The sequence below is a fragment of the Pecten maximus genome, chromosome 13 (assembly GCF_902652985.1).
Source record: "Pecten maximus chromosome 13, xPecMax1.1, whole genome shotgun sequence".
Taxonomy (NCBI): Eukaryota; Metazoa; Mollusca; class Bivalvia; order Pectinida; family Pectinidae; genus Pecten; species Pecten maximus.
In genome coordinates, this window is record NC_047027.1 from 9,025,169 (window position 1) to 9,049,583 (window position 24,415).

General features: G+C 35.9%; 1 protein-coding gene across 8 annotated transcripts in view; it reads left to right on the top strand.

Moving 5' to 3' along the window:
- LOC117341050 (titin-like) overlaps positions 1-24,415 on the top strand; it is a 111,022-nt gene that overhangs the window by 77,311 nt on the left and 9,296 nt on the right. For 7 of the 8 annotated variants that reach the window (XM_033902867.1, XM_033902873.1, XM_033902869.1 and 4 more), the window contains 9 exons: positions 4,260-4,439; positions 7,254-7,433; positions 8,240-8,410; positions 9,405-9,584; positions 10,054-10,242; positions 10,785-10,958; positions 11,274-11,444; positions 12,017-12,166; positions 18,608-19,244. In XM_033902867.1, coding sequence (XP_033758758.1) covers positions 4,260-4,439; positions 7,254-7,433; positions 8,240-8,410; positions 9,405-9,584; positions 10,054-10,242; positions 10,785-10,958; positions 11,274-11,444; positions 12,017-12,166; positions 18,608-19,244 — 2,032 coding nt within the window. The remainder of the gene's footprint in view (positions 1-4,259; positions 4,440-7,253; positions 7,434-8,239; positions 8,411-9,404; positions 9,585-10,053; positions 10,243-10,784; positions 10,959-11,273; positions 11,445-12,016; positions 12,167-18,607; positions 19,245-24,415) is intronic. The other variant, XM_033902872.1, reaches the window with a different exon arrangement.

Genomic DNA, 24,415 nt, shown 5'->3' on the forward strand with positions numbered 1-24,415 from the left:
GATTTCTGTCCTTGGTTCACCTCTAGACCTCTCAGTGCTAGTCTCTATCATCAGAGATTTCTGCCCTTTGTTGACCTCTAGACCTCTTAGTGCTAGTCTCTATCATCAGAGATTTCTGATCATGGTTGACCTCTAGACCTCTTGGTGCTAGTATTTATCATTGAAGGTTTGTACTTGGTTCACCTCTAGACCTCTAAGTGTTAATCTGTACCATTGGAGATCTCTGCCCTTTGTTGACCTCTTGACCTGTTGGGGCAAGTCTCTATCATTAGAGATTTCTGTCCTTGGTTGACCTCTAGACCTCTTAGTGCTAGTCTCTATCATTGGAGATTTCTGTCCTTGGTTCACCTCTAGACCTCTCAGTGCTAGTCTCTATCATCAGAGATTTCTGCCCTTGGTTGACCTCTAGACCTCTTAGTGCTAGTCTCTATCATTGGAGATTTCTGTCCTTGGTTCACCTCTAGACCTCTCAGTGCTAGTCTCTATCATCAGAGATTTCTGCCCTTGGTTGACCTCTAGACCTCTTAGTGCTAGTCTCTATCATTAGAGATTTCTGTCCATGGTTGACCTCTAGCCCTCTGAGCGCTAGTCTCTATCATCAGAGATTTCTGTCCATGGTTGACCTCTAGCCCTCTGAGTGCTAGTCTCTATCATCAGAGATTTCTGTCCATGGTTCACCTTTAGACCTCTTAGTTCTAGTCTCTAACATCAGAGATTTCTGCCCTTTGTTGACCTCTATACCTCTTAGTGCTAGTCTCTAACATCAGAGATTTCTGTCCTTTGTTGACCTCTAGACCTCTTGGTGTTAATCTGTACCATTGGCTATTTCTGGCCTTTGTTGACCTCTAGACCTCTTAGTGCTAGTCTCTAACATCAGAGATTTCTGTCCATGGTTGACCTCTAGACCCCTTGGTGATAGATATGTGTGGGGTTTGATTGTATCTGTTGTTCCTCTGTCACCACTGGGAGTTGGAATCTTTGATTACCGACCTCATTAGTAGCTGTGTTGTATCACTCTGTATTACATTTTCATAACTTGTCCATAACAGACATTCCATGAGAATAGTAGCATTAACAAGTATCAAAAATATTTCATAATCATCGACCCAGATGGTTTTCAATTTTTTAAAGGTGACCACAAATTCTCTGGTCTATTTATCTACAGTAACAGTGATGAAGGTGACTGATCTCCCAGTATCTAACTGTAACTGTGGAGACAGATCTCCCAGTATGTGTAACTATAACTGTGGGGACAGATCTCCCAGTATGTGTAACTATAACTGTGGAGACAGATCTCCCAGTATGTGTAACTATAACTGTGGGGACAGATCTCCCAGTATGTGTAACTATAACTGTGGAGACAGATCTCCCAGTATGTGTAACTATAACTGTGGAGACAGATCTCCCAGTATGAGTAACTATAATTGTGGAGACAGATCTCCCAGTATGTGTAACTATAACTATGGAGACAGATCTCCCAGTATCTAACTATAACTGTGGAGACAGATCTCCCAGTATGTGTAACTATAACTGTGGGGACAGATCTCCCAATATGTGTAACTATAACTGTGGAGACAGATCTCCCAGTATGTGTAACTATAACTGTGGAGACAGATCTCCCAATATCTAACTATAACTGTGGAGACAGATCTCCCAGTATGAGTAACTATAACTGTGGAGACAGATCTCCCAGTATGTGTAACTATAACTGTGGAGACAGATCTCCCAGTATGTGTAACTATAACTGTGGAGACAGATCTCCCAGTATGTGTAACTATAACTGTGGAGACAGATCTCCCAGTATGTGTAACTATAACTGTGGGGACAGATCTCCCAGTATGTGTAACTATAACTGTGGAGACAGATCTCCCAGTATGTGTAACTATAACTGTGAAAGACAGATCTCCCAGTATGTGTAACTATAACTGTGGGGACAGATCTCCCAATATCTAACTATAACTGTGGAGACAGATCTCCCAGTATCTAACTATAACTGTGGAGACAGATCTCCCAGTATGAGTAACTGTAACTGTGGAGACAGATCTCCCAGTATGTAACTATAACTGTGGAGACAGATCTCCCAGTATCTAACTATAACTGTGGAGACAGATCTCCCAGTATGTGTAACTATAACTGTGGAGACAGATCTCCCAGTATGTGTAACTATAACTGTGGAGACAGATCTCCCAGTATGTGTAACTATAACTATGGAGACAGATCTCCCAGTATGAGTAACTATAACTGTGGAGACAGATCTCCCAGTATGTGTAACTTTAACTGTGGAGACAGATCTCCCAGTATCTAACTATAACTGTGGAGACAGATCTCCCAGTATGTGTAACTATAACTGTGGGGACAGATCTCCCAGTATGTGTAACTATAACTGTGGAGACAGATCTCCCAGTATGTGTAACTATAACTGTGGGAACAGATCTCCCAGTATGTGTAACTATAACTGTGGAGACAGATCTCCCAGTATGTAACTATAACTGTGGAGACAGATCTCCCGGTATGTATAACTATAACTGTGGAGACAGATCTCCCGGTATCTAACTATAACTGTGGAGACAGATCTCCCAGTATGTGTAACTATAACTGTGGAGACAGATCTCCCAGTATGTGTAACTATAACTGTGGAGACAGATCTCCCAGTATGTGTAACTATAACTGTGGAGACAGATCTCCCAGTATGTGTAACTATAACTATGGAGACAGATCTCCCAGTATCTAACTATAACTGTGGAGACAGATCTCCCAGTATGTGTAACTATAACTGTGGAGACAGATCTCCCAGTATGTATAACTATAACTGTGGAGACAGATCTCCCAGTATGTGTAACTATAACTGTGGAGACAGATCTCCCAGTATGTGTAACTATAACTGTGGAGACAGATCTCCCAGTATGTAACTATAACTGTGGAGACAGATCTCCCAGTATGTGTAACTATAACTGTGGAGACAGATCTCCCAGTATGTGTAACTATAACTGTGGAGACAGATCTCCCAGTATGTGTAACTATAACTGTGGGGACAGATCTCCCAGTATGTGTAACTATAACTGTGGAGACAGATCTCCCAGTATGTGTAACTATAACTGTGGGACAGATCTCCCAGTATGTGTAACTATAACTGTGGAGACAGATCTCCCAGTATCTAACTATAACTGTGGAGACAGATCTCCCAGTATCTAACTATAACTGTGGAGACAGATCTCCCAGTATGAGTAACTATAATTGTGGAGACAGATCTCCCAGTATGTGTAACTATAACTATGGAGACAGATCTCCCAGTATCTAACTATAACTGTGGAGACAGATCTCCCAGTATGTGTAACTATAACTGTGGGGACAGATCTCCCAGTATGTGTAACTATAACTGTGGAGACAGATCTCCCAGTATGTGTAACTATAACTGTGGAGACAGATCTCCCAGTATGTGTAACTATAACTGTGGAGACAGATCTCCCAGTATGTAACTATAACTGTGGAGACAGATCTCCCAGTATGTGTAACTATAACTGTGGGGACAGATCTCCCAGTATGTGTAACTATAACTGTGGGGACAGATCTCCCAGTATGTGTAACTATAACTGTGGGGACAGATCTCCCAGTATGTGTAACTATAACTGTGGAGACAGATCTCCCAGTATGTGTAACTATAACTGTGGGGACAGATCTCCCAGTATGTGTAACTATAACTGTGGGGACAGATCTCCCAGTGTCTATTGTAGGTGTGCTACTGTCAGTATACACACGAGCTCAGGTGTTTGTACAGTTTTCGATGCGTATGTTATCGTGATGTTTCATCACATTATTTTTCCCCTCGGTACGACTTTTACTTTCCTCACGATCAATCAGACAAAGCTCATGCACACTTGGATGACACCACTTGCCTCGCGGTGCCGTCACGTTTTTTTCACCATCTTCGTTTTACACTGTGTACCTTTTTTAAACTTTGCTCCATCAGTTGTTGGCATGTTACCGACATGTTATTCCTGTTTTGATTTCAAAGTTTTGAGAAAGAGTTCATAAGAAAATAACTTTTCATTATAATTACCATATGACATTTGAATACTTCTTTGACACATGAATTTTCAGTGTAACGTTTAACGGCAGGGTTGAGAAATCTTACCACTATAACCATATATTGAAACATACAGTCATTTGAAGCTGTGTAGTTGAGTTTTTTTTTATCACTGTGAGTACTAGTACCGATCAATATCGCTCAAGCCTGCTAAGATACTGTACTTGTGTTACAGTCGGCTTCTGAGACCGACAGAGGACAAACCAACATCCCTGGTGGAGATGATAAACATGTAGGGGAGGTCGACAGTGAAATAGACATTGATTTGGCAGATCCTGAGGTGGAAAGGGCTGCCAGTAAAATTCAGGCCGGATATAAAGGTCTAAAAACTCGGAGGGAACTCAAATCAATCAAGGTTTGATGGCACATAGAGTTTTTGTCATTTTAATTTCTCTTTTTTTACAGTATCATTATTTAGATTTGCAGGACTTTGCATGAATGGTTCACAAATTAGTTACTTTCAGAATGTGATATTATATATCACACTTTTTTCAATCATTATTATCCACTCATTGCTTCATCATGTTTTAAATTCAATCTGGTTGACATTTTACAATGCAGTTTTTAGCATGTTTAATGTTCTTTCTGATTCTTGTCATTTTCACTGTCTTTGTCAGGATCTTTTCACATTGAACCTTATATAATCTGTGCAATGACTTCTTGCAGCTTATCTAAGTGTCAAATGGAAAACATATTTTTAAACTTAAATTCACTCATTGGTGATACTATTAATATGTTTATCTAATTTCATATCAATAAGGACTTATTCCTATTGTTTCTTTTTTATTTAAATAAATATTGTAAACTAAAACATTTAAAATATCAGTTATATCTTATATGTGTTTGATCGACATTCTATCATTATGATTGCAAATCCTAGATTTTATTGTTGGTTTACTTTCTCTCAAATGAATTTCTAGAATTTGTAACAATACTGTCAATTTGATCCTCAAGCCACATGATCTTTGTTAATCAGGGTCCAGTTTGTTTACCGTGTGATATAAAACCAAGTTTTTTAATCTGTGTTGATGTTTTCAATGCCGTATTAATGTATTTTTGTACTTTAATAATTTCTTCGGGATATTTTTAATGTTTTTATTATATATACTAGTTTTTTAATAGAAATATTATGTACATGTTCATTTCACTGCACACTACATCATGTTTTGGGTTTATAGGTCCATAACTACATCATCTGTTGGGTTTATATGTCCATAACTACATCATGTGTTGGGTTTATATGTCCATAACTACATCATGTGTTGGGTTTATATTTCCATAACTACATCATATGTTGGGTTTATATGTCCATAACTACATCATGTGTTGGGTTTGTAGGTCCATAACTACATCATCTGTTGGGGTTGCATGTCCATAACTACATCATGTGTTGGGTTTGTAGGTCCATAACTACATCATCTGTTGGGTTTATATTTCCATAACTACATCATGTGTTGGGTTTATAGGTCCATAACTACAGTATATCACCAGTATACTAACATTACACACACTCCTTCCATTTCCTGTGTAAAGTAGATGTCATGGTAAACCTTCAACTCATCAATCATCATTTTACAAGTGTGGGCGGTAACTTCATTTCCTTTACTTTATACAGATTACAAATGAAGTTTTGCATGCAGAGAATGGGTAACTTTTGGGCAAATTAAATGTTTAAATGCTGTCACATGACCCAGGTCTCTGTTGAGGATTGGCACATAAGATGTTGTTACAGTGTGGTGGGTCCTCCTGATTTCATTTGTCTTTGCAAATATCTGAAATTGAGATGATTGTTTGAAACCAAAAATAGGTTTCCTGAAGACAAAGACCTTCACACTTTCTATAACAATAAAGGTCACTTTTAAAATCTAACATTTGTGTAATTTTTTGTTCTTCAAGCTAACAATTCGTCCCTATGATGGTGTTTAGTTTCCTGTTTTGTCATAATGTGGGCTTTATTATCTTCACTGGACTGGTAGTTAACTTATGTGGATACGTTCACTTATTATGGTCCTTTTAGAAGGAAAACTTCCTTTGTTAAATGTCATCCTAGAACATAGAACTCCATCATCCTCTCTCACTCCCGCCTGCTGGTCTGTTACACAACATCATACAGGGATATACCGGACATGCTGTAATGAGGAGGAAGTTTACAGCCTGTAATAAAAATAAGTTTTCTCTAAGTTAATCATCATTAAGTCTATAATAATGGCCTTAAATGTTAGATACCTCCTCACAGGTTTCATCACTGTATATATATACCTTTATGAGTATGAGTTATGCAGATCTGGGGCCTTTGTTGTGAGTATGAGTTATGCAGATCTGGGGCCTTTGTTGTGAGTATGAGTTATGCAGATCTGGGGCCTTTGTTGTGAGTATGAGTTATGCAGATCTGGGGCCTTTGTTGTGAGTATGAGTTATGCAGATCTGGGGCCTTTGTTGTGAGTATGAGTTATGCAGATCTGGGGCCTTTGTTGTGAGTATGAGTTATGCAGATCTGGGGCCTTTGTTGTGAGTATGAGTTATGCAGATCTGGGGCCTTTGTTGTGAGTATGAGTTATGCAGATCTGGGGCTGTTGTTGTAAGTTTCACATGTGCCTCTTTGATATAGTCTTCTTTGTTTTGGATGACATTCACGGGGCCCAAATCTCTCATCTTCTGTCTTCTGCATGAAATACCTGCTATCTTTTATCTTCAACATGGCAATGTTCCTGACAAATAGCCTTCTAGGCATTGTCGGTTATATACACACGTTTTGTGATTGTCATACATAAAATTTCTGATTTCATCCGTCTCATCCTTCTCTCTGTGATGGTTTGGGTTCTCTGTTTTTATTTTTCCAACTTCTTCCTTTGTTGATATTTGAGTTTCAATCTGTCATTTTGCATCAACATTGCAATTCTGATTTGTTCTGTACCATTTAGGTTTTGTTTTCCTTGTTTTCCCTATTGTTGTGTTTGGACTCTATTGACAAGTATTGTAACAGGTCTGAGATACATCAGTACAGATTTATATGATATTGTTCAGTTTGTATCCAAACTGTCGTTTTTGATATAGGAATGCTCCAATGTAACTGATTTATAGTAAAACTTTGTGTCTCTAAATGGGCTGATGATTTCAAGCTCCTCTTTTTCTCAAACACTTCAATATTGGACCCTACCTACTCCTGTAGGAGCCTATATCCGCCTCACCACCTACACAGAACTCGATGGAGAGTGTTCCACGCGAAGAGGAAGTTATTGATATTGACCTCAATGACCCGGAAGTAGAAAAAGCAGCGGTAAAAATCCAATCAAGTTTCAAAGGACTAAAGGCACGGAAGTCAAAGACAAGAGTACCGGCTGGTGTGGAGGTTTGAAATCTTCTTTTCTTGTCTCTCTTGTTTCTTGTCATATTTTCTGCTTCTTTTATGATATGATAAGAGTTATTGATGTTTTATGCTTAGCTTGGGGGTGGGGGGGGGGGATGATGATTCTAGATAAAATGTCTTAGCTGTGCTGTTCTTGCTAAGAATCTATTTAACTTTGTGTTAATTATGTGGCAAGTAAATTTTCTATACCTGCTGTAAAGTTGATTGCGAATGTCAGCAGTGTATTTTAACCTACAGAGCTGTTAAATTAATCAATTACTATATTTCTGAAGAACATAAAGCATAAATTTTGCAGAGAACGTAAGGGTTTGACACAAGGGCTGTAGGAACTTAGTTTTGGATGAATTCATTGTATTTTTTATATAATTTTCAGCAAATTTCACAAAGGGATACACTTTATATATATCATTTTATTTGATGAAATGTTACAAATTCAGAACACGATATTGTAAAAGGAAGTTAGAATATCATTAAGAAAACAATTTTCTCTTATTTTTTAGAAGTTGTAAACTTTAGCAACTTAAAAACAATATCAAACACATTTTTTTTACTAGATTGCATGGGTATATGGTGTTTTCAAGAGAAACTCCAGACTTGAAACTGAAATAGGAAGTTTGGATATGTTTCAGAAAATTTCTTTTTTTTTTAAGAAGTTACAAATTTTAAGAAAATTGAAAAAAAAATTTGAATAAACCTGGTACTCTCTGATATAAATATCATGCATGAGTACATTTTCATTACCACAATTCACAAACTGTTTTTCTTTCTACTTTCTCTTTTCATCATAGTCACCACCTGTTAATAATCTAAATATCACAAAAACGGACACTCCACCTCTCGTCAATATTCCAGTCGAGGAAGAAATTGACATTGATTTGAATGACCCTGAAGTCGCGAAAGCAGCACTTAAGATTCAGTCAACATTCAAAGGCTTAAAGTCTCGGAAGTTTGGCTATAAGGTTTGCACTTGGCTGTTGTGTTTGTGAAAATTTGTGAAAAATGTTGAAAACTTCAAGGTGAATCTTTGTACATTGTATTGATTGTGTAGTGTTAGGCAGGGATGTTCTTACACGATCATATACCGTTCATGATTTGTCATGCTGAGTAAGGTATAGAATGAGAACCGAGTCCAAAGATATAAAGGTAAACATTACCAGGTTCTCCTTCCAGATAGAATTTCATTTCTCATTTTAGAATATTTATATATTAGGTTTAACACCCAGTTGTGTGTGTACATGGAACACTGATAATCTCTCCCCTATCTAGTTTTTATCACAAGGCACAAGACACTATGATTATTTAGGGTCTTGTGAACACTAATTCTGGATACATCTACATATATTGATTGATTATATTGTTTCCTTGTAATCTTGAAAATAAGCTAACTATACCGTATTGCAGCCTATATTTCTCCTAGGAATGATTCCATGGATAATTTTTCAGACTTTTTTGATTTATGGGGTTTTAGTGCAAGCAAAATGAAGATTTAAAAAAAAAATATTGAGCAATATGGAATTGCAGCCAGTGTTTAGCTCGATCTAGCTCAAGGGCAAAGATGAGGGATTGATTTATCAAAGCCATATTATAAGTTTGTGTAGTACAATCACTAATTACGACCTGGTAAAATTTCATGTATTTTAAAAGATTAGACTCCAACCTGCAAGGATTCCATTTTTATTTTTGTCAAAATATTCTTCCATAAAGTGTGAATCCTGTTTATTTTCTACATTGGGTGAAAGGAATAAATGGCTTCATTTATTATACCAATGTTATTTTCAATACCATGTCTTATTTTCAAGATTCTTCCTTGCTAGTAATCATGGCTTATTTTCAGAATTTCCGGTTCTCTCTGTCATTACTCTAAATACTTTATATCCCAGGGTTTTACCCGACGTCGAGATTCTATCAGTCTTGATGTTTCACTCTTTACGCTGTCTAAACAATTATTTGCAGACATCAGATTCTTCCCCTCCAATCACTAATGTCAAACCTACATCCCCTTCACCGCCTGTAACAGCTCCCATAGAGGACGATATCGATATTGATCTAGATGATCCAGAAGTTGCGAAAGCAGCTGTCAAGATTCAATCAACATTCAAAGGTCTCAAGTCTCGGAAATTAAAGACTAAACAGGTTTGATATTTTTTGTGGAATGTATGAGGAATTTGAATCAATTAATTAGATTCTGAACACTTTGTCAACTGTAAAGAAAGGAAAGACTACAAAAATTATTTTCATATGGATTTACATATATTTTTATAGTTGATGATTATGTGTATAAGTGTGAAAAGGAAACTAGGGGGCTTATTGTTATCACAGTTCAATAAGTCAGTTACTGAATGGATCCTCAGGTTTTTGTTTATCACACAGTTTAAACAGTTTGTCGGATGGACCAGATTTGTTAGTTTATGAAATATGGACTGACCTAGTAATAATATGATTATGCATTCTTGTGACTCTTAATTGAGAAAAGTTTTATGTATAAAATGTTCAATAGAAAATTGAAAAACCTAGGGACCAGCAAATAAACAACTCGTTGGACTTCCAAGAACCAAGTTGTTTATCTTCTATCTGTGAATATTCTGATATATATTGTTTGTAGTCAACCCAGCCACCTTCCTATAACATCCAACCTTCCCCTCCGCCTCCTGCCCCTGCGGCCCCTCCGCCTCAGGCTCCCATGGAGGATGAAGTTGACATTGATTTAAATGATCCTGAAGTTGAAAAGGCAGCCCTTAAAATACAATCTACGTTTAAAGGTTTAAAGTCGCGGAAGTTTGGAGCCAAGAAGGTTTTTAGTTTTGTTGTTTGCTTCTTAACATTAAAGAACAAAATATTTTGAAAATCTGAATTTAATAAAACTTTAAATTTGAAAACATATCTTAATGCAATGTGGTGATATCAAAACAATAGTTTATTTGACATTGATAATTATATTGTTTGAGTCCTAATTGTGTACAGTAGATATCAAAACAATAGTTTATTTGACATTGATAATTATATTGTTTGAGTCCTAATTGTGTACTGTAGATATCAAAACAATAGTTTATTTGACATTGATAATTATATTGTTTGAGTCCTAATTGTGTACAGTAGTTGATACTTGTTGAGAACAATCATTAACATTCACCGAACTAAAAAGTTATTTGCCTCTATCACTTTAAAACATTCGGCCTTAATGTATAAGTGTTGAACACAGTACCCTGTTGATAGATCTTAACTAGATTGTCAACGTGTCTAGAAAATTTAAGATTTGAGCTTGTTAATATAAAGTGTAACAAAAATAAAAACCAGCTTCTATCACATGACTTAGATATGATATCGTAATTACAGCCATCACCCAATAGCAACGAAATTGTATCTCCACCCGTCCCTTCATGTCCCGTAACTCCGCCCAAGCAGGAAGAAATTGACATCGATCTGAATGATCCAGAAGTTGAAAAAGCTGCTGTGAAAATTCAAGCTACCTTTAAAGGTTTAAAGTCGCGGAAATTTGGATCAAAAAAGGTTTGATTCACTGTCATGGTTTTAAAGAAAATAGCTGTAATTGTGGAAGTCATTACAATCGAGTTTGATATTAGGCATATATAGACTGAATTGTGGCTCTCTTTCTAAGGAAATGATATATTATGCAGAAAACAGAACTGAATTAAAAATGTATGCAGAAATAAAAGTAAAAATTAATTGTTTAATTAGTGAGTTTGGTGGCAACACCTGGGAATATACTTTCTTTAATGACAGAATTATACACATTTTTATGTCACTGGCTGGAAATCCTGGCCTTTAGGTATGTGAACACACTGATATATTTTCTTACTTCAGTCTTCAGCGCCACTAACAAATAATATTCCAACACCCCCTCCATCGACTGTCAATATCCCATCAGAAGAGGAAATTGACATCGATTTAAATGACCCAGAAGTAGAAAAGGCGGCTGTAAAGATCCAAGCTACCTTTAAAGGGCTAAAGTCCCGGAAGTTTGGGAAATCAAAGGTTGGATATTTGGGTGTTGTCTGTATGCTTCCTTGTTCCAAGAATTGTTTGATTCAGAGGACAACAAATATTTCTTACAAGATACGACCACTACAAGTTACTTTACTGGGTGAATGGTAGAACTAATACTTTCGTGAAGTAAGATTGAAATTTAGATTTTAGTCGGGCCTCTTTAACTGTAAATCATTACCTCAAAAACAAAGAAAAGGAGAGAACCATATTTGTTATATAGGTCTAATATAATATATTATGGCATCGTTTGCCCATTTTCTCTCTCTTACCAATAATTACAATCAGTATAGAGACATACTAACATTATTATGGTGTATATTTTATGCTTCATTACCTAATAGAAATTGGCTAATTGAAATATATAGCCAAGGAGAAAATGTCATGTACTAGTAGAAATCTGATGACAATTGGAGGTCTTTGGGACACTTGATGGCGTTTCAGTATTGGGAACAGACTCGTTTGTATCACTTAAGAATATGACCGATGTAAATCCTTTGTAATGAGATTACTTGCGTGTACTGAAGCAGGTTCAAATGTCATTATATTGTTCACACTTCCAGACATCTGTAGAACAGCCACTGAATCACAGGGACACTAAACCACCGGAAGTCGTAGATATTGACTTGACAGATCCAGAAGTTGAGAAGGCAGCCGTTAAGATTCAGGCTAGCTTTAAAGGCCTCCGGGCACGAAAAACAAATGTTCAAAAGGTTTGAATGTTATTTTGTTCTAAGCATCGCATGCTGACTAGCTGCCTCTGTTTGCATGAGTGGTGTACATCCGCTCATGTCATCACGAGCAGAATTCCTGTCGTCGTTCGGTGTGGTGAGGTTGACTCTCCCTTAGTTAGAGAACACTAGTTGTTCTCTTCATAGAACCTTTATTTCATCATCATTTTCCACGTTTGATTTGGAATGTTGGTATTTGGAAGTTACGTAGTTTGTTTTTTCATTTTTCAGATCAGTTTGAACTTTGACCTCTTTTGTGACTCTTGACATTTTGTGATGGTGCCTCTTTTTGTGTTTGCTTTGAAAGATTTATAATGGCTCGGTGAAGGTTTATAAATGTCACACTCTCTGAGAAAGCACTTGTTCACATTCTATTTTCAGGACTTTTTAGTGTTCCTGGTGTAGGAAACACTAAAATGGCTGGATGCATGTTAGATTTATTTGTCTATCTAGAAATAAACATTTCTTCTACTTTAGTAAATGATTTTTTCTAAAAGATTAAACAACCTTGAAGCAATATTTGTCTATTGTCTTCAAAGCCTTATAGAAATGTAACTTTCTAAAAATGTGTCTTTTATCTCTGTCATTGATATTTCTAGTTGTTAATGATAAATAAATATACTGTGTTGTAAGTTTACTATACACTGAACTTTGCTGAAAAATACCTGGATATGGGCCAATTTCAGGTAGCAACTTTGCTAGCTAGCTTAAAGCTAGTGTTCAGCTTTAGTTCAGCAAAATGTTGAGCAAAAATTCAGTTAAAGGTACAGCAAAAGCTCGGAATCTTTTTTTTCTCGTGAGGGTAATACTCTTCTTTTCTTGAGAGTGATGTTACTTGTTGTTAGTGTTTCCCTGTGAAATGTGTGTTTTGTGTCGATGTTAATTTTATGTAGTATATCATTCAGAGTTATTGGATATATTTTGACTTGTAAGAAGATTTCAGCTAATTGAAGTATCTGTACATGCCTTTAAAAAAATGTTTGTGAAATGATGTATATGTAATCTCATAAAAAAATGGTTTTATTTCTACATGTCTCATTACGTATGTGTAAGTCTGTAAGATTGGGAATGTATTAATAGCTCCTGTGATAAAGTGTTTACTAATATGTTTGGTTGAGTTAAAAATCTCAACTGGACCACATACATTGATGTAGTGTAATTCACAATACTGAGGTAAAGACTCACATTCCAGTTTTATAGAATTAGAAGCAATTCTTGAAAAGTCATGCAGTTTTTAATTTTTCCACAAAAGTCTTGGAAATTGAATTTTAAGGATTTCCTGCAAAATGTAGATTGTATGGGTAGCTTTAGGATTACATCGACATTTGTCCCCTACAGAGTATTGGGGGGATTTTATTTTTTCTTCTTTGTTTGATTTGGAAGGAAATACATTTAACATGCTTCAGAAATACTTTGATGGCCCTGTACAAACGGACGTGCTTCAGTGACTAACCAGGGATTGATGGCCCTGTACAAACGAACGTGCTTCAGTGACTAACCAGGGATTGATGGACCTGTACAAACTGACGTGCTTCAGTGACTAACCAGGGATTGATGGACCTGTACAAACGGACGTGCTTCAGTGACTAACCAGGGATTGATGGACCTGTACAAACGGACGTGCTTCAGTGACTGACCACGGATTGATGGACCTGTACAAACGGACGTGCTTCAGTGACTGACCACGGATTGATAGACCTGTACAAACGGACGTGCTTCAGTGACTGGCCAGGGATTGATGGCTCTGTACAAACGGACGTGCTTCAGTGACTGACCAGGGATTGATGACCAACATGCTGGCTAAGCTTCCTCTCTGATACTGTGGCCCAGCACCCTTTCAGAGTTCATCACTGTCAATTATTCCACTCGATCAGAATACAAAGATCAGTTTTTCTACTCCCATACATCCTTAGCTTTACTAGACATAAAACTTTTTTATTTATACATATTTTTTTTCAAAAACAAAGAGGCAGAAGAAGGAACATTACAATAGACCATCATGTGAATGTTCCTTTACATATTTGTGTGAATTTTCTCCCTGCATCCTACCATTAATATTTTCTAAGCAATAAAGGTTCCTGATATATTTTATTAGTGAAGTTGACTAAACACTACTGATAGAACGGTAATCAATAGATCGGCCAGTCATCACAAGGGTTCCTGGCTGTAGCTGGTTGGTTGTAAATCCTAGTCTATTTAAGGTTATTTGATAGCTATTTATGTTAGAAGTCCTGTCACGAGCCAAATAACCTCTCTATGTACTCTTAAATAGACTATTAATCTATCAAAACTCTGAACCAACTGTTCTTTTCATGTCCTAATAAAAGCATTTAGTTTATATATATAAGATCTTGCAGATTTTGGAAGACACTTACTTATCAATTTCATCAAAGATACTTTTCAAAATTTAATCTGAATTTGGTTATGTTATCTTTCTATAAACCTGTATTGATTTTCTGCTCTTTTTGTCCCTTATATCACTGACGAGTCCTAGAGAATGAAACAGCTGTATTATGTCCCTAATATAACTGACGAGTCCTAGAGAATGAAACAGCTGTATCATGTCCCTACTATCACTGACGAGTCCCAGAGGATGAAACAGCTGTATTATGTCCCTATAATATCACTGATGTCGAGTCCTAGAGAATGAAACAGCTGTATCATGTCCCTAATATCACTGACGAGTCCTAGAGAATGAAACAGCTGTATCATGTCCCTAATATCACTGACGAGTCCCAGTGGATGAAACAGCTGTATTATGTCCCTATAATATCACTGATGTCGAGTCCTAGAGAATGAAACAGCTGTATCATGTCCCTAATATCACTGACGAGTCCTAGAGAATGAAACAGCTGTATCATGTCCCTAATATCACTGACGAGTCCCAGAGAATGAAACAGCTGTATCATGTCTGTAATATCACTGTCGAGTCCTAGAGAATGAAACAGCTGTATTATGTCCCTAATATAACTGACGAGTCTTAGAGAATGAAACAGCTGTATTATGTCCCTATAATATCACTGATGTCGAGTCCTAGAGAATGAAACAGCTGTATCATGTCCCTTATATCACTGATGTCGAGTCCTAGAGAATGAAACAGCTGTATTATGTCCCTAATATAACTGACGAGTCCTAGAGAATGAAACAGCTGTATCATGTCCCTAATATCACTGACGAGTCCTAGAGGATGAAACAGCTGTATTATGTCCCTAATATCACTAACGAGTCCTAGAGAATGAAACAGCTGTATCATGTCCCTAATATCACTGACGAGTCCCAGAGGATGAAACAGCTGTATTATGTCCCTATAATATCACTGACGAGTCCTAGAGGATGAAACAGCTGTATGACATTATGACTTGTTTAGTTGAGTTTTTCAAAAAGTATTCCAATGTTTATTGCTATACTCATCAATTCGATCAATTCCATTCTATCAAACAGAATTTTTTTTTTTTTATGTTTTTTTTTTTTTTTTTTTTAATATTGAAATTTTATTGAATTTCAGAGTTTGCTTAATCGGGACAGATGAGTCGTATATTTTTTGTAGTTTTTGTTAATTTGATCAACGCTTTTATTTGCAGACATACACCTTCCTGATGTTCCTCTGTAGGCTTTGGTTATGATACTTTATGTACTAAATGTCTAATGGTGTACTTTAACCGGTTTATTTCTTCAAATGACTTGATGCTTTAACGATTAATTAGAAGGGACTTGCATGATTTCAGATTGTTCTGGTGAATTTCATGTCTTTTTTATTGGATAAGATCAGACGCTGTATGATCAATTGAGCTGTCCAATTTGACCAGGGATATATACCTCTTCAGTTTTCGTTTACAAATAAGTAAAAACCGTTTCTGGAATCCGTATAAACGAAGTGTCCATGGTAATCCTGGCTACCATTACAGATATAGCTGACATATATAGATAATATTGATCATAGATGTAAAGTCTTTTAATACCCAGGAAAATCCATACAATCCTTGATATGAATGTAACAGACAAGAATTAAGGAGAGTTCCTATTCCTTTTCTATTTTAAATCTCGCACTTGTCTGGTTATTTTGGTTCTATTTGGGCCGTCCAGTCCCCATAACACAGAGAAAATTAGATATCTCAACAGGCCAAGTTGCCACAAATTACCAGTGAACGGACAGATTGTCTGGCGAGATGGATTCTATATGACAATTCTCACAGCGTGTAGTTGTAGTTTATGTACGCTCCTTCATTATCTCAGCTGTAGTGTTAGGTCCAGATGCTGAATCTCAGCTGTAGTGCTATAGGTCTCAGAATGCAGAATCTCGGCTCTAGAGTTAGGTCCGGATGATGAATCTCGGCTCTAGTGTTAGGTCTGGATGCTGAATCTCAGCTCTAGTGTTAAGGTCCGGATGATGAATCTCGGCTCTAGAGTTAGGTCCGGATGATGAATCTCAGCTCTAGTGTTATGTCCGGATGCTGAATCTCAGCTCTAGTGTTAAGGTCCGGATGCTGAATCTCAGCTCTAGTATTAGGTCCGGATGCTGAATCTCAGCTCTAGTGCTATAGGTCTCAGAATGCTGAATCTCAGCTCTAGTATTAGGTCCGGATGCTGAATCTCAGCTCTAGTATTAGGTCCGGATGCTGAATCTCAGCTCTAGTGTTAAGGTCTGGATGCTGAATCTCAGAGCTTTTACCATTTGCTCTATTTATTTTTAACAAAGATCATAATAGATTATATTTCAATGTATTTACAAGGGATTGACTCTGACAATGGACCTTTGGATTAGGCCACACTACTCTTATTCACAAAGGATTGAGCATAAGAGACGTTCTCTCTATAGTTGAGCAATATATTGTAGCTATAAATATTTACATTATTAGTCCCCTGCCGTTTGAAAAACGGGGGGACTATAGGTTTACCCTCCGTCCGTCTGTCCGTCTGTCTGTCTGTCTGTCTGTCTGTCTGTCCGTCTGTCTGTCTGTCACGCAATAGTTGTCCGGACAACTCCTTCTAAAGTACTACTCCGATTTAATAAAACTTGGTATACATGATCAGTATAACATGTAGTTGTGCATCCCACATTTTTTTTTTCTCCAAAAACCAATTTTCAAAATGGCTGCCGGCTTCTCATTGGTTGAGGCTTGTCCGGACTACTCCTCCTAAAGTTCAACTCCGATTTTAACGAAACTTGGTATACATGATCAGTATAACATGTAGTTGTGCATCCCACATTTTTTTTTTCTCCAAAAACCAATTTTCAAAATGGCTGCCGGCTTCTCATTGGTTGAGGCTTGTCCGGACTACTCCTCCTAAAGTTCAACTCCGATTTTAACGAAATTTGGTATTCATGATCAGTATAACATGTAGTTGTGCATCCTACATTTTTTTTTCCGAAAAACCAATTTTCAAAATGGCTGCCAACTTCTCATTGGTTGAGATTTGTCCGGACAACTCCTCCTAAAGTACTACTCCGATTTTAACGAAACTTGGTATACATTATCAGTATCACATGTAGTTGTGCATCCCAATTTTTCTTTTCGAAAAAAAAACATTTTTCAAAATGGCCGCCGGTTTCTCATTGGTTGAGGCGTGTCTGGACAATCCTAAAGTACTACTCTGATTTTAACGAAACTTTGTATACGTGATCAGTATAACACGTAGTTTAAAAAATGGGAAATAAATAGTTGCACTCCTGGGTCAGGCAGGGGACTTTGTATTGCTGTTGCAATACTATCCATCCTTGTTCAACATCTTTGACAGCAACATGCAACTATCCCCTATGACAGGCCTGAATTAAAATTTATTGATGTTGACATGTTTGTGTTTCTTGAAATATAGGTTCTCCGTGGTAACATCAGTGTATTTCTCCATTCTATGGTACATTGTATATATATATATTTACATGGTATAATGTATCCTTTCCCACCTTGAATTAATGTGACAATAATGACATGTACTAATTGTTTTTGTTTTTTTGGCATTGATAGGTAAAATATTATACAGTGTTTTTTTAATTTGGATTCATAAATATTTTTCTTTTTTAAACTTTTATTTCAGGTTGGGAAAATTAAAAGAAAACATGTTTATAATATTGCTTTTTGTTTTCAGATTGTCTTTGGTTATAAAATGTTTTTTGTTTTTTCATCTTTTACATGATTTCTCGCTAAAATCATATTTAGTTTCATCCATGCTAAAAGTACTGATCTTTTTCAGATTAAGATTAATTAAACTGTTAAATTAAATAGTACAATTAAGCTCTATAATGTTTATGTATAATTTTACTATAAAATCTAATATGTCAATTTCTTTCAGACTCAATTTATTTGATATAGGTACTTATATATAATTATCTCTATGACAATTTGTTTTATTCACAGCATGTCTGTGTTATATATACCATTAACGTTTTAGATAATGAATAAATTTAAATACAATATGTCTGTACAGGAATCGGCCCCTGCTCCAACAGAGGGAACAGAAGAAAAGAAAGAGGAGCCCGTAGGCGATGTTGATATTGATCTGAATGATCCAGAGACGGCACAAGCTGCCCTGAAAATCCAGGCTGGATTCCGGGGTTACAAAACTAGAAAAGAAGTAAAGGAAAGCCTTGAAACAGAGGAAGGTAAGACTTCAGAAGAGGCACCTCAGACAGAAGGAGAGAAGCCTTCAGAACAAACAGAGGAAGCTAAACAGGAGGAAACAAAACCAGAGGAAGTGAAACAAGAGGAAAGCACCACAGAGACACAACAGGAAACAGTGGACATCGACCTTAATGATCCCGAGGTGGCCAAAGCAGCGACTAAAATCCAAGCTGGGTTTAAAGGGTACAAGGTCAGAAAAGACATGAAGAAGGAAGGAGAAGAAACAACGACGGAGGAGGCTCCACAAGAACAGGAAACAGCGCCCAAGGAAGACGCACCAACAGAACAAGCACCTGCGCCAACAGAAGATGCGCCTGCACCTACAGAACAAGCACCAGCGCCTACAGAACAAGCACCAGCGCCTACAGAACAAACACCTGCGCCTACAGAAGAAGCACCTGCGCCTACAGAACAAGCACCAACAGAAGAGGCACCTAAAGAAGGTGAGAATCTGTCAGTGTAGGATGTTATCTCAGTGTTACTGCCTGGTTTGTCAGGTTTTATTTCTGTAATCAGCATAAACGTTATATAGCACAATTCTTCAAGTGTAATTAACGGTTAGCATAAATATATTTTTATGTTGTTGAGATATTACACAAAATGATGGAGTGTACACTCATCATAAACTGCTTTGCTTTTGCTTTGCAAAATTAAATTAAGAGTTATGAAGTAAGATAAACACATGAAATATTGATAATTACACCAACACATTGGGTCTTCAGTCTTGTTTTTGTGTTATTGATAGTTTTAAGTGTAGTTGTGAGGGGTAAAGTAACACACACCTGGAAGTTGAAGCAACCTCACTTAAAATGATATCATTCATCTATGATACACACATACATGTATTTTTCATACTCTACATATATAAAAATTGTTAAGGTGTTAGTCAGCAGTAGCAGAACTATTTACATCAGTAAATTTACAATACAGTATATATTACAATATGGGGCCGCGGTGGCCGAGCAGTTATAAGGTGTCCTGACACTTTATCACTAGACCTCCACCTCTGGGTTGTGAGTTTGAAACCCACGTGGGGCAGTTGCCTGGTACTGACAGTAGTCCGATGTTTTTTTCACTGGGTATACTCCGGCTTTCCACCATCTCAAAAACCTGGCATGTCCTTAAAAGACATTGGCTGTTAATAGGATGTTAAACAAAATAAACCAAACCAAACCAATATTACAATACAGTATATACTACAATATATTATCATACAATATATTACAAATCGTTTGAATTTCTCCTTTATTTTCTTTGTTCTCTCTTGCTTGCAGATTAGATCTTGTGAATTAAATTGAAGATTCCAGTACAAGTTCTCCAAAACAACTTAATGAATGTTGAATTGATTTATATCAAGTTTCTCTTTAAGAAATGCCAGTGATAGATGTGTGTTTGTAAGAGTGTGGGTGATATGTGAGACCTGATGTAATCTCCAGTCCTTGTCCAGTTTATCATACTAACCTTAAATGTTAGATATCTGAGAATTTTATAGAAATCAATATTGGTGATGTATCCAAGGTGTTAGTTACGGTGGAATTTCATTAATCTGGACATATTGATATTTAATTAGTTATTGGTCAAACCCAACACCACCAGAAGAGGGAAAATTGAAATTAATGGAACAGAAATCACTACCTCTGAATGAGATATCTCATTCTATATATAATGGATTGATGTTAAAGTTTAGATGTGATTTATTAACAGTAGTTTGCAACAACTATTAAACAGGCTACTGAATTCTATCTCTCAACTTATAAATGAAGTGATCGTTATTGTTAGGGATGTAAATGTGGGAGGGGTCCTGCTGTGGGAAGATACTAGATCGAGTATGGGGAGAAAACTCACATGGTCAGGCAACAAAGGCCCCATAACAACCAAAAATGGGTCACCTTGGTATAACATGGGTGTGCTATCTGGAACACCACCCATCAGTTACCCCTTATCCTTGGTAGATTATTTCAGCAGGTCAAATAACCAGCTTCAATAAAAAGAAATTACAGCTTCAATAAAAAGAGGTCCAGATTAATGACTTTTACATTGATTTATACCTGTTGTAAGGCCAGTGCCCTTGTCACTGGACAAAAAACTGTGATTGGTGCACATGACTGAATGGTGAATCTCACGTCTCTTTAAGCTGAAATAGTTCAGTTGTGATAAATGGTCAGGTGTATAGTTATGTGTTAATTGAGAATCTTTGTTATATTATAGCATGACTGTAAACAGTGTTATCAGGGTTAAAACACCAACGAAATCACATTGAAATGATTCTGTAGAACTATATCTATATATGCTGCACCTAATGTAGTGTGTGTATGTTATATTAACACTTGTGTAGCTTCTGATATTATCAAACATAACAGGGGAGGTAACTTCATATACAAACATATACAAAAGAGTTGTCTTTCTCCTTTATCTGAGGAATTTAGTTGTAAATATCATTATCTAGGAAGACTGGATTTATTGTATTTGACAAAAACAGCAAAGAATGCCGACATAATAAGGAAATCATAATTCATAATCAAAATCTTTTCAAATGAGTGAGGTCAAAATATAAACAAAAATATAGAGTTTCCGTGGAGACTCCTGAAAATCAAAATAATAATTATGATTGATGCTAAAAATTTCAGCCTTTTTATCTTTTTTTATAATATGTTATATTTGATAATCTCAGAAATTAACATATCTCTATCAATATAAGCTGCTTTCTACTTGTAAAAGTTTTTAATTAATTGAATTGTAACCTTCATGAGAGCTTGTCCATCACTGTATTAACACCTGTGATAACTGCCTTTAGTCTTGCACTCTGACTGTCTCGACTGACATTTAGTATAAATCTTTCATTTCCTGTTTGATCCTTTACCTCAGTAGCAGTCGTACGATGATTCTGTTTATTTGAATTTCATTTATAATAGAGAGGATTTTTCTAGAAGGTAGATTTCTTCTATTTTAATTATTAAAACAATCATTTTTATGTGCATGTTCCTGGTATATTTACATGATGTTTGTAATATTGGTATCATTTTATTATTTACTAAATGTTACAAATTTGTCAATATCACACAAGTAAAGTGAAAGTAAATGGATTGTAATTCTGAGTGTGTAATATATCACAAGTGTGTTTAGACTGAATTCCTTTCTTTCTCCTGCAATGCATTCTCCTATATAGTTCGATTTACAAATTACTTAATAAAACAATATTTAGGATTCTTGCCAGAATTTATCTATCATTTTATAATCAAAATGGGCTTAAATCCCTATTTCATAAGTTAGTGACAACGATTGCAGTGAGCTTTCTGTCATCAAGTTATTTTTTTGTTAAAACTTTTTTTTCATAAGTTAAAATTAAAACTTGAGAGAAGATGTCATTGTGTTAAAGTGGATTTTTCACACTGCATGGGATCTTTAATTACTGTCAGCAAATTGGGGGGGGGGGGGGGGGGGGGGGGGGTGCAGTTTTAAGGTGAAATTTATGACAGATTTTGTTCAGATTGGTCTGATTTGTGGAACCTTTCGTGATTATTTAGTAATAGTGTTTATGTTGTATACAATGGTCTTTCCCTAGTGTTATGATCTTTTTTGGTACATTGTTTTGATACACGAGGAATAAAATGTGATATTTCTTGTCTTAGTAGCCCATTCCATTGCTCTTTCTAATTTCAAAATATTTCAAATTAAGAGATATTTTTTGTTCAAATAACTGATAAACAAAAATTCAAAATGTGCTTAACTAAGGAATTATATGTTCAATTGTCAACTATAATAGTTTTTTTCTGACTTTTTAGATGTTTATATCTGTTTAAATTAGATTTTAATGCTAAATTGATTAGAGCCAGATTTGATTGAATGTAACTTTTCACAGATTCTATAGCGAATTCATTCATTTCTGCACTATGTTTTGCCTTGTGAAGGGCCACTGGTTGGCTTAAAACTAATTATAAAAATCCTTATGCAATTTTAGTGAATTAAACTCTATGTAAATATACCTACCAACGTAACATCCTGATCCTTGTTTTATGTTGTACAGTTGTTTAAATTTTATATAAACATATCTCAGTATACAAAACGTTCCATTATTTATTAGATTATTTATTTGTATGCATTACTTGCAATTGAAAATGACTTTCAGTCTTTTCCATTTACTTAATAAAATGAAATTCAAACTAAACACGTTTTTTCTTATCTATAATTCTTTTGCTCTTGTAGAGTATACTGCACTTCAAGTCACACATATACCTCGCAAAATTTATCTGTCATTTCTATATTGAATTTATTGCAACAAATATTATTCAAAAGTTAACACTTGTAACTCATAATATCATAATACATTTCCCCATAAATTAGTTTTATATCTTGATAATTTTTTTCCTGAATAATAGTTTCATATCATAAATTGTACAGGATATTATTAAAAAAGATTAAAAATGATATTGATAAATGAATTCCGAGATATATGTGTGTGACTTGCTGAAGTCTATCAAGCTTCTCTAACATAATGACCTGTGGAGGTAGACATCAACCCAAATGTATTTATGGATTAAGCTGAAATATACCATACATATCCTCAAATAAGCTCTCCGGTGTTACAGTTTTAGTATGTAAGTTTTGGGAGGATTTATTTATTTTGCTCACTACTTTAAAATTGATGATTCTGCAAAAATGAAGAAAGGGGCTTATTTGAGGATAAATAAAACAGTTGTATTATTCAGCTTGAAATTCTATAACTGCCAATTGTGAATTTTGCTTAATTTGTGGCTTGTAAATTCCTGTGTTTCAAGACATTCACACCATGATGATTTATCACAAAATACTCAAAATTTATTGTCTATACATAATATACTAGACGTATCTAGCTGAGAATTCCATTTGATTCACTTAAGTAAGATTGTTGCTAGATTCAAATGTTGAAAGGCAGAGTCAAATTCAAGGTCAAACTTAAGGTCAAACTCAAGGTCAAACTCAAGGTCAAACTCAAGATCAAACTAAAAGTTGAACTTAAGGTCAAAGTCAAACTCAAGGTCAAACAAAAGGTCAAACTCAAATTCAAACTACATAAAATAGTAACACTTACATCGTATTTCTCCTACACTATTACCAATACAACAGAGATGACAAGACAATCTAATTCTTACTAGAGTAGAGAAAACAAGGGTAAACTTCCAGAGTAGGACCTCTTTGTCTAGATCCTTGTTGAGTACTTTCTGGTGTACACGTTTAGTCTTACTGTCCATTTCTGTCCCGTGAAACCATACATACCTATGTAAAAAAACGATTGTTAAACATATAGAATTCATCTAAATTGGTACATGACCATATTGGATAATCAAAAATAAACAAGATATGGCACACGTTTGAATATGCTGAGTGCGGAGTCACTATTCAAATCATTACGACGCCGCATTCAAGGCTGCTGCATATTACGAAATTGAGATTCTACTCTATTTTTGTCAAGTTACAGAAATACCAGACATTAAAGATCATATACACATTCTCAGAAACATAGTTTGAATGATCATCATTTTTTAAATGATTGTACAAACGACAGAAGATATAAACACCTTATACACACCGAGAGTTTAACATGGATTAAACTGTATCACATAGCTGTGTCGTCCCT